The sequence below is a fragment of the Varanus komodoensis genome, unplaced genomic scaffold (genome assembly GCF_004798865.1).
Source record: "Varanus komodoensis strain SLA01 unplaced genomic scaffold, ASM479886v1 scaffold2, whole genome shotgun sequence".
Lineage (NCBI taxonomy): Eukaryota > Metazoa > Chordata > Lepidosauria > Squamata > Varanidae > Varanus > Varanus komodoensis.
This window is the reverse complement of record NW_025335568.1, coordinates 62,612,888-62,629,052: the sequence shown is the minus strand read 5'-3', so window position 1 is coordinate 62,629,052 and position 16,165 is coordinate 62,612,888. Positions and strand designations below refer to the sequence as shown.

General features: G+C 43.6%; 1 protein-coding gene across 2 annotated transcripts in view; it reads left to right on the top strand.

The window, feature by feature from the left end:
* The window catches only part of FSHR (follicle stimulating hormone receptor), a 102,612-nt gene that overhangs the window by 74,486 nt on the left and 11,961 nt on the right, over positions 1-16,165 (top strand). For both annotated transcript variants that reach the window (XM_044428875.1, XM_044428873.1), the window contains 2 exons: positions 5,605-5,673; positions 9,536-9,610. In XM_044428875.1, coding sequence (XP_044284810.1) covers positions 5,605-5,673; positions 9,536-9,610 — 144 coding nt within the window. The remainder of the gene's footprint in view (positions 1-5,604; positions 5,674-9,535; positions 9,611-16,165) is intronic.

Genomic DNA, 16,165 nt, shown 5'->3' with positions numbered 1-16,165 from the left:
TGTGGATGGACATGGCTGGTTTGTGCTAAAAGAAATACCTGCTCCCCTTTCCTGCTTTCAGGATAGTGGCATCATTGCTTTGTGTCATTGTAGAAGCTTCCACAAGCCTCATTCACAGGTGGCAGTTCTGTCCAGAGATGTGTTGAATACAGAGTTCTCTGAATTAAACAGCACAGTTTAGATCCTCTGGCAAGCTTCTCTCTCCTGCCGAAGTGTATCACAGAATCAGAGAGGTGGAAGGTAACCCAGAGGTCATCTAGTCCATCCCACTATTCTGTGCAAGCTCTGCACTGCTGGGTGTAGCCACAACATGGGTGGCCATCCAGCAAAGGAGCACCTGGCACCTCCTAACAACAACACAGCCTGAGTGGTGCATCTTCATGGCTGGGGGGATGAGGTGATGCAGGGAGATGATATTTTAGAGGTGTACAAATCTGTGAACAGGATGGAGAAAATGAAATGAGACTAGTGAGAGGGTGGCTTTGGGTGAAAGGACTTCCTGGATCTCCAAGTACGTACCGCATCGAGGGAACACATGGTTTACAACCTGTGGCCACTTCCACAACCTGGCACCCTTCAGGGGTTTTGAACTGCAGTTCCCATATCATCCCTGCCCACTGACCATGCTGGCTGGGGCTAATAGGAGTTGGAGTCTAGAAGATCTGGAGGGCACCACATTGAGCAAGGCTAGGCTGCTGGCTGCAGGTTTTACCAGAAACCTGGACAATAGAGCTAGTAGGGGGCCACTAACAAGAATGCCCTGCACCTCGTTCACCTGCCTCTCACTCTGGCCCAGGTAGTGGTGGTGGTGAGGCAGAGAAGCGGCAGAGGCTGTTGCCTGCTTGTTCCGAGACTCTCTGCTGTTAAGTAGCAATGATGAGAAACGGGACTCTTGGCACTGCCCTGTTCCTGATTCAGAAATGATCAGGTGTCTCCCTCCACCCCAAAATTAAAATGAAACCACAGATTAGCTGACTAAAATGCACAGGATCCTTCCTACGAATCACTCAGCAAAGCAGTTTTCAGGGAAGGGATGGTCACACTCGCCCCGGGACTCCAGGCATCAGTTCAGCCAATGTGGGCTCTTTGCCATCTCCATGAAGGCAGTGGGGGCCACAGGCAAAGGTCTTCCTTTGGCAACTGGGCAGCTGTCGGAGAGCTGACTGGTCTACTGCCTGGGCAGTTCCTCTTTAATGCAAGCAGAGCCACTAGCATGGGGTGGTGACCCAGTTGTCTCTGCATGACTGGGCAGATCCTTTGTCCAGAGGCAATTCGACTGAAGCACGGCTGAGGAGTTCTTCACAGGAGCCCAATACACAACCCGTGGGGACTCCACTTGTCAGTTCCCAGTGCACAACACTGCGGGACCCTGGGAGTCTTAGACAAGAACCGCTTGGGCTTGGAGCAGCCTCCAGTCCTGTCAGAAAGCTGGGGCTTGCGGTGGAATGACTGCCCTGTCGGCATCTTTCCTCCCTGGCTGGAATCAAGACCTGTGGGATTCCGCACCATGACTGTGTCTCCCTGCTGCATCCCTCCGTTGCGTTCCCTCGGGCTTAAGCCAGGGGCCTCGCTGTGAGGCCATTTCTCCCCGGTTTGTCCCCTCCGAAGGCGTCACGGACGGCTTCCCAGCAAGCCATGATCGGCTCTGACATCCATCGGAGTGGTGACACGGCAGGGCACGTGCCTTTCACAGTCAAAAGGGTAATCTCTCCAACCATGACCGTAATTGATTTCCATGTCAACCTCAGCACGCCCCTCTCGGACCTTAGATAAGCGTATCGCTTGAATGGGCAGCTTTCGCTCTGGATTAGTGGCTGAGCATGGAGGCTTTCTGACAGTTTCATTAAATGATTCATTGTCGACCCATCACTCAGACCTGCCACTCCGGGTTAAGAGTGGATGAGCCTTACCCTGTCACAAAGGGAGCAGAGAAGACGCCAAATGATGCAGCAGGAGGGATAAATACCACTGGTGGATTGTCCGAGACTAAGCAAGGAGGGACAAGCAAGAAGGCACATTAACTGACACTGTGCCTGGGCAGGGGGGGAATCTGAGCACCCCTGGAATTATTCCATCATTTTGTGGAGCACTTTGAGTCTAAAGAAACTGTTATGTCTTAGCACATTAATTGCTTCCCTGCCTCACCTTGAGCCAGACTGTGAAGGAGGGGTTTGCTTGCTTGCTTGCTTATTTATTTATTTAAAGCTTTTATATCCTGCCCTTTACAGTGTCTCAGGTCGGTAATACAATAAAATGGTCGTCATTTGCATTTTTATTCTGTGGAAGCTGGGACTGCTACATGGTATTTTTGAACTGTTGTTGTTGTTTACAACTAGGATAACAAACAAAAAAACAAAAATGTGGAGAACCGTGAAAGAGTGTGGGGTCAGAAGGGGGAATAAGAAAGAACCTTTCATTAAATGTATCCATGCAAAACAATAATGGACGGTGCCTATGTGAAAAAAGGATTTAATTTAACTTTGATTTCAAAGGTATATATTAATATAAATCACCTACATACCTAAATAAATATCCATATGAAGCTGAGATGTGTCCACATGTAGAAAGAATGGTTAGATCTTCAGTCCAGTGAATGATGGGAGATGGACTACCCTGAGAGGCACTCACTGAGAAAGAAGCTTACTAATAATTGTTTTAACAATTGTTTTAATTGTTTGTTGTTATATGTCATCAAGACATCAACTTATGCCAACCCCGTGAATGAAAGCCCTCCAAAAAGTCCTGTCCAGGGTAGCGCCATTCAGCTCTCCCAAGTTCAAGGCCGTGGCTTCCTTTACAGATTCAGTCCAACTCATCTTTGGTCTTCCTTTTTGTCTTCTGCCTTCAGCTTACTATCTAAAATTTGATACATGGAAAGGGGAAATAAAACTGTGTTTAAATCAGTTGTATCTACTCAGGTTTAATTACAGGACAGTGGGACTGATGATGACCTGGGAGACGGCCTTTTCTGTGGGAGCCCCACACCTCTGAAATAAATTTCCATTAGTGGTTCATCAGGTCCTTTATTTGCAGGTGCCAAGAAACAGTGAACACAAATGTGCTGGGGGTGTACAATCAAAAGAATATTACGGTTTATTCAGAAATACATTCAACATGTAGGTAGCCCCAAAAGGGACCCCCAAGAAGGATTCTGTTCAGGAAGCTTTTGGAAGATGGTGAGAGATCAGGTGGGCACATGAGAGTGGAAACGAAGGGGCTGAATGGGTCAAGACAAGGGACAACAACAGGAAGATGTTTCAGAACAGGCCGATGTTAGCATCTCTAAGGGGTACATAGGAAGCAAGACTTGCAACATGGATTCCGGATCAGATTGGGAATCCCACCTTAAGTCTCAAAGTGTTCTTATAATGTCTAGCGTTCTGCAACTACCTCATGGTAGAGTTTTCATTCGTTTAGTCCTGACACAGGGTTTTAGGGGAAATGGTCTTTCGAAAGCAAATGATTTGCTGGTTTTATTAACAGCCACTGTTTCCATTGGACCTTTACAGTTTGCCTTGTCGGCCTTCTCTCGTGAACCACACTAGGAGGTGGCCAAAAGATAATTATACATAAATAATCACAGTGAGCATGCGAACTAGGTGGAATGTCAAGCAAACCAGAAACACACGAAGCTGGGAGTAAGCAGGGAAAAAATAGACTTCACTTTTCTTTAAATCGGAGGCTGATCAGATTTCCCTTGGGAAATTCAAATGCAAGACATACTTCTGAAAAACCTAAGTAATAATTTTCACTGATAGATTTCAAGACAATCAAAGCATCTCTCAAGCTGATAAATGCAATATTGTCACTGTTTAAAAAAAACTCTTCAAAAAACCCAACAATTTCAGTAACTAGAAATGCTCAAAATTCTAACTGGAGGATTAGAATCCTTGCAAATAAAGCGGGCACAAATGGGAGTCTCTCTCTATTTGAACGAGATGTCCATTGGAGAGAGTCCTTCTTGCTCACACACAGCACTAAGAAGCGACTGTTGTGGGGCAAGCATCTCTGGATAACTTTCTTACCTTTCCCTTCCTTTTCTTTCTGGCCACTATGATTGCTTCAGCGTGAACTGAGTGCCTCTAGTCGTTGCCATTGGCAGCCTCCATGAAGGCCTCTGGGCCACATGTCTCGGGGCTCAGAGACAAATTTAGGCAACGAAGATGACGGGCAGTGCCTGTCAATGTTTCCTTCTGCTGCACGCCCAGCTACAGGAGGGAAAAATAGGAGACGAGAAAAGGGGAGCCCAGTCTTTTGAGCGCCGCTTGTTCTTTGTGCCGAGACACATCTGCCTTGGCAGCCATTTTGTCCTATTGCCCAAGACGATTTTTCAAATTGTTGAATGTGTCCCCAGGCCCAGAATGTTTGCCTCCCACTGAGCTAATTTCAGGTGGGTGTGTCTTTCTACAAAGCAAAGGAGTTTGTGGTTACATCCCTGTATGGATCTGATTTGATGTGGCAAATTTGCTGCCTCGTCTGAGATTGCCTACAATTTGTCTCCACCTATGTGTGCTCATATAATTTTAAATGAGGAAAATACTTTAGCTTGCTACTTTAAAGGTAAAAATCCCAATGAGATTGAAGGAATCTCATTTTTAAAAACTGGATTTCTAAAAGTAAGGTCATCTTCCCATGCAGTGCTTGGGATGTTGGGTTTTGCTTAAGGACACCCAAGTTCAACCCACTCCCTCAAGTAGTCATGAGACTCATTTGAACCGTTGACTCACTTGAACCATTCCCTGGCAGGGGTTCCCAACCATCTTGTGTTGGTGGGTACATTTGGAGTTTTGAGAGCACTCTCACAAAATGGCTGTCAGGAAAGGGCCACCCACTGAGGCAGTAGGTATAGCCAATCACAAAACACCCATTTCCCAGAAGGCAAAATGAAAATGAGGCTAAATGAAAATGAACTTGCACAGGAACCTAAGCACAAGGGACAGCTGACTTGCCATGACAAAACACACAACCATTCTTATGGGTACACTTTTGTGCTCCAGCACTTATTTTACGGAAGGCACCCTTCAAACCAAACCACTGGGCTAGCCTTCCACCGTATTTATTGTAGGGAATTCTTCCAATGGCGCTTTAATTTTGGAAATTAAGATGAACTAGCTCTGGGGGTTAGCATGTCCTTTTGCAGCATGCTGTCTCCAGTTTATTTATTTTATTTTTTAACATTTAAAGGAATCAGGAGGATAGGGAGCTTGTAAGACACCACATTGAAGAATCAGCACTGATTCATTTCAATGGGTCTACTCTAAGTAGGGCTAACTGGATACAACCTTAATTCTACAATGCCTTTGAAAAAAAGGTAGCATATAAGTGAAATTCATTTTTCCTTCCATATAACTTTGTTACATGTTAATCATACTCTCTTTTTATTGCAGAAAAGTGTACAAGGCAAATTCTTTGTACAGTTTATAGAAAAATACAGCTCAATTAAGTTGAATTATTGTAGCAGGGACTGAATTCCCTGGCTTTCTAGGAGTGGGTTCCAGAAGTAGAATTTATATATCTGTATATGTGTTTCTCAAAGCCTCTTTTCAAAGTTGTGTTAAATATGTTTTTAAGAGAATTCTAACAGTCATTGTCTCTATATTGCAGAAGGCTGAATAAAAATGGAATTCGGGAGATTGAAAACCATGCCTTCAATGGGACCATCTTGTCAGAGCTGTGAGTATCCCTGCTTCATCTCACAGACTGGAGGACATTTTGTGAGAAATATTTACTGCAACAAAGACATCCATTCAGTTTTTCTCGCCAGCATTGCTCTTGCTCTGGCTCCATGCCTCTTCTGTCAGCTGATCTCAGCTGAAAAGACTTGCTTTTAAATTGGGACCACTGTCCCAAAAGTTTAGGGCTTTTTTCCTGTCTAAATGCGCAGAGAACTGTACCCTGAAACCATGAACATAGTTCCAAACATGATCCATCTGCATGTGGATAACTGAGAATGCAGGTTGACGTATCCAATAATGCCAGCAGATGCTCCCTGAAACAGACTGATAACTTTATACAGAATCAGTATAGCTGTCATCTATGGATGAGTACTTTTTATTATTATTCTTGCAACTTCTGGGACAGAGAGATTTTTATTCAAAGCTATGCTTTTACACTTATCTGAGAGGAAGATGGGGAGAAATAAGAGACAGGAGCACACGGCATTCTGGAAGTTTCCTGCCATATTGCATTGTTTCTTGCAAATCTTTGGAACAGATGCTCTATATAGGCTTTCCAAAGGTGTAGCCAAGTTAGTCCGGTTGCAGCAAACCCAACAAAAATTGTGCCATGCCTAAAGATGAGCACAGATATTTATAGCAAGAGTGGAAAAAGTGAGGCATTCCATTCCCGCCCCATGCACGCATGCACGCATGCACGCGCACGCACACACACACACACACTCACACAAGCCCTGTCTGGTGGCCCCGTAGACCTCCAGAAGAGAAACAGAGGGAAAATGTAAAAAGCTGTAGGAATGGGCTTTCTGGTTCCTGCAAAGAGGTCTCATTTCATAGGGCATCCCAGAGCATCCCTGGGAGGCCCCTTCTGACTCGCTCTGTTTCTATGTTTCTGTTTCATCTTAGGGAGTGTGCATGAGGTTGCTGTTGGCTTCCAAGGATGCTTGCAGAACAAAGCTTTGACAGCAGGAACCTAGCACATGTTCCTAGAGTGTGATCCTCTTTCTGTTCTGCAAAATTCTAGGTTACATGGTGGTGTGATGCCAGGATCCTTCATCACAAGAGTCGATTAGAGAAGAGATTGCTAGATAGCTGGCTGGATTGAGAACCAAGGTTTCCAGGAGGAGTTTTGGTTTTATCTGATTAAAGCAGGACACAGGCCCCTGAAAATTCTTGGGAAGCAGTTGCAGTTGAATGAGTGGCTGAGGCTGCACGATCACCAGGAAAGCCTTCTTCTCCATGCCTCTGTTTGTGCCAGTCCCATGCAACATAATTGGCCTACTTACCTTCACAGCATAAAGGTTGCCATGTTGAGCAAACCCTACAACAAAGCACAGGTCAGAGAAATGCTATGGGGGTAATTAGTCAAATCAGACAGCACACAGTTGGTATGTGCGGGGTGAGGTAAAGAAGAATTTAATATTGAACTGGAAAGGGTTCAAAGGAGGGCAGCAAGAGTGATCTGAGGACTGGAAACAAGGCCCTGTGAGGAGAGATTGAGGAACTAGGCATGTTTAGCCTGGAGAACACTGCAGGGAGATATGATTTAACTCTACAAGTACCTGAAGGGTTGTCACAAAGAGGAAGTCCAGGATCTCTTCTCTGTCACCCCAGAGTGTAGGATCCAGGATAATGGGCTCAAGTTACAGGAAGCCAGGTTCTGGCTAAATATCAGGAAGAACTTCCTGGCTGTTAGAGCAGTAGGACAATGGACCCAGTGACCCAGGGAGGTTGTGGGCTCTCCCACACTGGAGGCATCCAAGATGCAGCTGGGCAGCCATCTGAGCAGGATGGTTTAACTTGGAGTCTGCGCTGAGCAGGAGGATGGACCTGATGCCCCTCAGCCCCCTTCCAGCTCTGCTGTTCTATGATTCTATCTACAGTGGCTCCTCACATTTGGGGATTTCTCCCCAGGGAGGTATATATGATCTCACATTTATTTCAGTCTGCATTTGGTACTCTAAGATCATTAATCTCTTTGGCTACTGCAGTGCATGCGCACGTGTGTGTGTGTTGTGTGTGTTTGCTTAATTCTTATTTGCATGCTCATTTTTTATTCAATATTGTGAACCACCTTGTGAGGCCACTACATCCTGAAAGGTCAGTTTAAAATCTTTAAAACTGATGAGTAGTATTTTTAATTAGTTGGGTTTTTTTAAGTATGCTTAAATATATTGTGTTTGATCCGACCACACTTAAGCATTTTAAAGTTTTATTCATTTAAAAAATAATAATGTGGATTATAGCCAAAGCACATGCTCAGTATTTTAATTTTCTTTTGAAAGGACTGAGTGACATAATTGCTTTTGTTTTCAGTTTCCTCTAAGGAAGTACACAGGTGTTTGAAATGCATTAGGAGATAAGAGAATATTAAAAAGTTTGTCAATTAGAATTAAGCCATTTTTTTATAAATTAGTATGGGAATGATATATGACACTGGTTAAATTATTTTGTATGGATAATAAATATTCTAATTTATGTTGGACATGTGGATGAAATACAGGTACCTATTTGCATATGTAGTGGAAATTTGGGATAATGATTTTTAAGATTAGTATGGAACGTAAAAATTGAAGTGGATCCTGAAATAGCATTGTTGTTAATATTTTGTGAAAAGAAATGGAAATGGAATATTAAAGAATTAATAATTTTGGGAATCAGCAGCAAAGTTGATAACAGCAAAGAGTTGGAATGAGAAATGGGATCTCCAATTAATTGAATGGTATAAAGAAGTTTGGAATATAGCAGTTAATAACAAGTTGACATGAGAGATAAAGGTGAGAAAAGGTCTGGTAAAGAAGAATGATTTTAACAATATATGGGGTTTGTTTATTGAACATGTATTAATAAAAGTGGAGAGTACTAAACCTCCAATAAATGTATTGCAATTTTGGATGGAAAGGGGTATTTCAGAAAGAGCAGAAAAATGAAAGAAAGAAAAAAAACCTTCTAGGCAGCCATGGTCCCAGTGGAGGGGTGCACGAAGGGTGACTTTTTAATTTTAAAAATATATATTGTGTGTATTTTTCTTTATTATATGACGTTTGTATTTGTATCTTTTAAAAAATAAAAATATAAAAAATGAAATGCATTAGGAATTTGGCAGCGGGGGAGTAATTTTTCCAGAAAGATTGCTTGCCTGCTGTTTCTTTTCACCCTTTTGTCATTTCTCTCCTTTGACCTATGGCCCTACCTTTTGGCTATATCTGTGAAAGTAGAATATTTGATCTACCCTCTGTGGCCCAGTGTCCTCCTCTACAGTCCTCTGTTCAAAGGACTGCCATTAGATACCCCCTAGCTGAAGGCCATCCTCCATTTGAAGGCATGTCCAATGTCATACGAAGATAAAGAGCCATTGGAAGGGGAACAGGTCTTTGGATTTGCCCATCAAAAGTTAAAACCTAGACAGCAAATGGAGCAGCACTTTCCCCCATTGGGTGAGATGTACTATATGCCTATTTAAATTAGGGTCATTCTGTGCACCTCTGCGAATTTTATGCAAACTCTATGCAAATTTGCCCATGTCATCTTTCATCCTCTTTTTTTAATAAGCATCTCCTTCAACAATATCTTTTTCCCCAAAAAGGACTTTGAATAAGGTTTTAATCATTTGATCAAAACAATCCTGCAAAATCACATTCTTTTCAAAGCCCATTTAAAAGCATCGGGGAAATGGGCCAGCATTGTTATTCAGCGAATTAAGATTAATTGATGAATAATATCATTTGTATCAAGATCATCTAATATTTCTTTTATATCACGGATTGATTAAAAGATAGCCATTCCAGCAACCCCATTAAGTAATTGGGGTTCAATACCAACCATGGTAACTTTTTTATTTATTCATTCATTCCTAACAGAAATCTGAGTGGCAACTATCACCTAGAAAAATTACCCAATGAAGTTTTCCAAGGAGCTGATGGACCTGGGTATTTGTAAGTACTGAGCTTCATTTTTTGTTCGTTACTATATTACCATGTCAGAAAAGGTGCTCACATCATGCAAGGCTGTCTCTGAGCGGATGACTGAGAGAAGGGTGGAATTGATTTTTAAAAGCAAGTGTCTCACTGCCTGCATCTCCCAGCTCTAAACTGTATGCATGTATATCTATTTTTGACATCCCACTCCCTCCAAAGAGCCCACAAAAATGTACACTTGATTCCCAACACATGGTTAATTTATACAACTTCAGCTGCAGGCTTCTAAAAAAGTTCAAAATAGGAGTGGACAAATCTGTCAATTTTAGTTTCTTTCCATTTCCCATTTTTCCAGTCTTAAGTGGATTTCATCCCATTCCTGCATTAGTTTGCAATGTTTTTTTTACAAAAACTGTACTTTTTGTTCATGGTTCTCCTAATATATGCATATTGGAAGCAAAGTTCCCCATGTAATGCATTTTTCATACCTTTTCCCATGAGTGTATACATTATCGGGCATACTCTGTTCCCTTAATATATTCATGTTTATGTATATATTTTTTACTGTGCATCGCAAAGTTTAGAAGACTGAATACTAAAGCATTGCTGTGTTTCCATCCATGCCTTGGTTCAGAAAGTAAGAATTTCTGCTCCCCCTCCCCACTTAAGAAACTCTTCTATTCTTCCTTGAACCGAAGAATATAAGAGCCCGGCTGCATCAGACCGAGGATCCTTGGGGTCCAGTACACGTTCAAACAGTGGCTAACCCTCTGCCCATGGGAGGCCCATAGGCCAGTGCGTAGGGAAACAGATGGCCAGCAGGGCTGGTAGCCACTGATAGCCTTGTCTTCTATAGATATGTCCAACCCTGCTTAAAGTCACCCAAAGTAGTGACCATCACTACATCTTGTGGAAACAAGTTAGTTTAATGATGCACCGTGTGAAGAAGTCCTTCCTCTTATCTGTCCCGAATATCTCACCAATCAGCTTTATGGGAAGACTCCTTGTCTACTATGATGCTAGAGCGAGAGAGAGGCCTCTGTATCTACTTTTTCCACATCATGCATAATTTGCACACTCTCTTATCTCTGCTTACTTGCCTTTCCTCTGAGCTAAACAGTGCCAGATGTTGTAACTTTTCCTTCTGGGGGAGCTGCAATGTGGCAACAGGCTTAAGTGCTGATCAGTGTTGAGGCTCAGGCCCATGGAACAGATGCCACCATGGCAGGTCCCAACCTGCCCTCCCCGCTCCCTCATGGTTTCCCAGGTTTCCCATGGTTTTCCACAGCTCCCAGCCATTTCCCCAGCTGCCAGCATTTGATGGTTTACTGACTTTTGCATGGTTTCCTCTCACCCACTAAAATGCTAATAGGGGTGGTATTTTTGCTCCATCTCTTTTGCCTTTGGCCCCACCAAGACTGAAATATGACCTCAGGGAATCTCTGAAATGGAGTTAGGCTGAGAGGCTGAAAGAGCTTCAACGGCCTGCTTAAAAGGAGACAAATTCAGAGGCAGGCCTGCCAAGTAGGAGCAGCTGTCACGGGGCTAAACACATTAAGAACAGGGAAACCACTGCCATGCCGGCCGGGGTGTGTTTGCACCCTCGTTGTTTTGGGAAGAGAACCAACTTGCCCAGTTCTGGCGGTTTAGGGCTTTGTCTTCCACCTCTCTTGCCAGCCTCAGAGCCAATTTTTTCCACCTGTGGGGTTCTGTTAGCCCAGACATGGGGATTCCATCTTCACCCTGTAGCAGTGATAGGCTGCCCGGCATGTCAATGTTCAGAAGCATGCCTGTGCTCAGATCCCAACATACCGGCTGGCCTGCTGCTGGAGAGAGTTGGGCAGCCGCCTCAAGCAGCAGAAGCTTGGAGCGTGGGGGAAGCAGTGGTGAGATCTTGGAGCCAGCTCTGTGTCTTTGGTCTTGCCAGGGTTGAAGTAAAGCTAAACTGCCCTTCCAGAAGGTTCTACATGTGGAATGAGAGAGGGGCAGCCCAAAGCCTTGTAGCAGCCCTGCCAATAAGTGTGCCATTTTGAAAATCAAGCAAGTTCCAACACCTTAGAGCTCGGTCTCTAGAATGACTTGTTGGGCCATTTCTGGGTGGAACCACTGCAAAATTTGATCGCAAATTGAGAAGATATATTATAAAAAGCTCCCTGTACATAGAGAACTGGAATGTCAGACAAGAAGGCTCGGTTAGGAGCTTGAGTTATGTCACCTACACAAACAACTCTTTGAGTTGGTGCGTAAGCCCAAATTTGTGCCAATGCTGGCCCCATATTCTTCTGAATAAGCACAAATTACCCATCACTGCTAATTGTCACTCAAATACAGGCTCAGGAAAGCAATGACTTCAGACAGTCTGTTATGCTGTTTAATAAAATATCATTCACTGTGCCGCAAAAGAAGAAAAAGGAAGAAGAAAAGAATTGATTTAGGCAATTCTGTTTTTACCAAGCAAAGATGTTATTACAGGTCAATCATTCTTGTAAGGCAAAGTACATTTGGGTGTACACTCTGGTGACAGATGACTAGAAGAACTCACTTGCATGATCTCAGCCAGGATAAAAAAGGCAATTTACCGTCCACAGAATGGTGTAATAGAACAGAATAATTCTTATAAAAATAACTCAGTGTTTGAATTTGAACTATCGAATGCATCTGAACTGCAGTGAAATCAATTTGATAACCCGTCAGAACATGGATTGTATTTGGTTGCTGCTTACAAAAGCATCCTGTTAACTTTTCAGAACATGAAATGATGGCGTGGGGGATGAGTTTCCCTTCTCAAAGAAATGTTTGTTATTTGTCTGCTCAAAGAAGCTTCAGCAGCAGCCTTATCCAAATGAGAAAATCATGGATAAAGCCGAATTGGTGTCCTGTGTAAGAATAAAGCACCAGGGGGTTGCATAAATATTATTAGGAACAGGGGGACAAATTGGAGAGATAGTGATTTATGTAAGGTTCGTGATGGTGTGAGACTCCAAACCGTTTTCCCACACATGGAAATGCAGGGATCTGTTTCAAACAAGCCCTGTACGTGTGAATGCCTGATCAAACCCAAGAGGCAGCATGGCCTGATGAAATGTAGGATGCAGATCTTGCTGACCTGTACATCAAACAGCAGATCAAAAAGTCCCACGTTTGGATTTTTTTTCATAAAAAACAAAACAATACCTGTTTTCCATAAAAAAGTATAGGCACTGGGGAAAATGTTTTTGTTTTTAAATTTCAAATTATTTTTGTAATTTCTTTCACTTGTAAAACCTATTCCAATTTAGTTCATTTGGATTTCATTCATTTCTCAGATTTCAGTTCGTATGTTGGAAATTCGTATTGTTCACAGGAAACCTATTTTGTCTTCTCCCGCCCATTGTGTTATACATTTTCCATATAAATGATGTGAAATGTGCAGCTTTTTCGTTATCTCTGGGCATCATGGCTTCAGATTGGCAAGAGGACTGGACAGCTGGTCCCAATTTTAGAGCAAAATAAAACAGGGGTGTTGTAGCTGTTACGTGCCGCCAAGTTGTCTACGACTTCTGGCAACCCTACACATGGATGCCCTCCCAAGTGTCTGTCCTTGACAGCCCTCCTCAGCTCTTGGAAATGCAAAACCATGGTTTGCTTTGTAGAATCTATCCATCTCATAAGTGCCTGTGGTCTCCTCCTCCTCCTCCTCCCCCCCCCCAACACCTTTCCCTAACTCCAACTTCTCCAGTGAGACAATAATACATGGTGATAAGGAATACAATAGTGTGGATTATCAAAATTAGGGGTATTGTCCAATAAACTTTCAGTTATAAACAATGGGGATATGGTGCTGGGAATACAGCTCAGTAGCAAAACATTTAACTACTGCTGAGGACCAACAGACCCTTCACTTCCGAGAGCCAGTGTGGTGCTGCGGGCACAGGACTGGGACTCAGGCCATCTGGGTTCTGGCCCCCACTCGGCCATGGAGTTCACTGGGAGGCTTTTGACCAGTCACAGACTCTCAGTCCAGACTACCCTGTTGCGAGGATAGGACTGAGAGGAGAAGGAGAATGACGTAGGCCACCCTGAGTTCCTTGAAAGAGAAAAGGCAGGATACCAATATAATACATATAAATAAATAATGTGTCTTCTCGCACCTGTGCATTTGCTGTTTGAAATTTGAATTACATGGCCTCTGCTGGCTTCACAGAAGTTTGCAAAGGCTTCATTCTTGCCAGATTTCAAGATCAACCTTAGGGTTTAGAACTGTTGTGACTGAGTATAGGCAGGAGCAAATTAAAACAGTTCTCCAGGTTCCATCCCAAAACTTGTCCCAATGCAAGTCTGTGTTCAGCTGCTGTTCCGCTTGCAGTTTTGCATGAAAATCCTGCATATTTTGTGTGTATCAATTGTATGCATTTCTGTATTGCTTGCATTCTTCTTCTACTGAGTAAAGCATATTTGTGCACATTTTCCCAAAGGTACTCATTTTTCAAATGTACACATGCGATTCCACATACTTTGGCAGTGGGGTCTGCAAATTGCATTGACAGCTCAGAAATAGAGACTTTGACCACAAATTGTGTCTGTCCATCTTTGGTCTGAAAGATTTAACTGCATAAATCCTGATCAAAAACAAACTGAAAATAACTTCTCCCACATCCCTACCAGTGGGGGGTCCTGGCCATAAACGCAGCCCCTGAGGCCTTCTGATTTATGTTGAATGGAGCCTTGGTTTAAAGCTATATTATAAAGCTGTGTCCTCAGGCCCTTTTTAAAAGCTAAGAGAATGTGGACCAGGCATGGTTCTTGAGGAACCATGAGTTTTCCACAATCTGGGAGTAACACAGGCCTTCCAAGACAGGTGGAATCTGGCCCCAGTTGCATGCACCTGTTAGCAGTCTAGCTGCCATATTTCAGATGCTCTTATGGAGTATCCCAGTGTAGACCAAATTACAACCATCTAAATGCAATATGACCAAGGCATGGATACCTGCTGCTGGCAAACCAGTTGGAGTCAGGTGTGACAACAGTGGTTCCAGCCAGGAATCGCACTGTGAATCCCCACCTGTTTACATCTCGTGCCCTTGCAGGTCCTCTGAATCTTGTCAATGGAATGTCTTACAAGATCAACCCTGGATGCCTCCGGCTGAAAATCCAAGTCATATTTCCATTATGGCAACCTGTGTTGGAAATCAGCCAGTGCCTTTTAGTAGCACGTCAGAACCTGCCCCTTGAACTGGGCCACCTTCTGTGTAGGGCTTTCCTGAGATGGGCCTCCCCTGTGGCAGCGAGGGTGGTGAAGAAACCAGACTTCTCTGCCACAGTTGCGGCTGATCAGTGTCACGTGGGAGCTTTTGCAGGCAGCCAGAGATCAGTTATGCGCTCACCCACAAGAAAAGAGGAGGTCCACTCAATCACGTCCAGTCTTCACAAAACTCTGTGGATAAAGCTCAGTGTATCTGTGCTCACCTTAATGCCATATTGTGTTGTAAGCCGCCCCGAGGTTTTGGCAAGGGGCGGCATAGAAATGTAATAATAATAATAATAATAATAATAATAATAATAATAATAATAATAATATTGATACAGTTCAGGGAGGTGTAAGGTTGGCTCCTGCTTGAACAGTCTTAATGGATACTCCTCCATCTGTGTAATTCAAGGATGCGGATAGGATCCCTGGAAAAGTGAGGCCTACCACTTGAGCCCTTGACCTTCCTGGCTTAGAAAGGCAGCTGCGGGGAGGGGACTGCCCGGGTGGGCAAAGGGTGAACACTTCTTCATGGAAAGCTAAAGACGGCAGTGGCACGTCCATCAAGGCAAAAAAAAAAAATCTCACTGATAAGAAGCCACGTTTTCCCCCAGTCCTTTTTAGCATCTCTGTGATATCCACCCCAATTCTTGATCCAGATCCTTCAAAGCATCTACATTCTGCCTCAGACAGGGAGCTCTCAGCGTGACTGTGTCTTTCCCTGCCTTTTGCCCTCTTGCAAATCCAGTCCCAGTTGTACTTTCTCTGCAAGGAACGCAGGCACTGGAGCTTTATCCTGCTCGCGTCTTTTTAGCTGCATCCTCTTCCTTCAGTGAGCCTCTTGCACTTGATCAGTGCCATCATCAAAGTCTCTCTCTCTCTCTGGGTTCTTCTCTCCTTCAGGCCACTAATGCAAAGTGAAAGCAGTGCTGAACCAAAATGCCAATCCGCTTGAATTTTCTGTGTGACATTTTCCTCACACACTGATTTGTATCCATTTATCGTTGCCTGTCAACCTAACTGATGCATTTAAAAAAAAAAAAAAAACCATAGAACTCCTGTGTTACTATCCAACTGCTAATGCGAAAGGAAGTTGCTTTTTCTTACTAGTGCAGAATCCAAATCCTCCTCTTTGTCAGTTCTTACTTCTGTATTCTTGCACAAAGGAATCACGGTTGTCTGGAGTGGCTTCCCTCCTGGAAAGCTGGACACCTGGGCAATCGTAGCATCCTTACCTCCATGCAAGTCTCACCAAAATGCTGAATTCTAGCTATTCATAGAACCATAGAATAGTAGAATCGGAAGGGGCCATGAAGGCCATCGAGTCCAACCCCCTGCTGTGGCAGGAC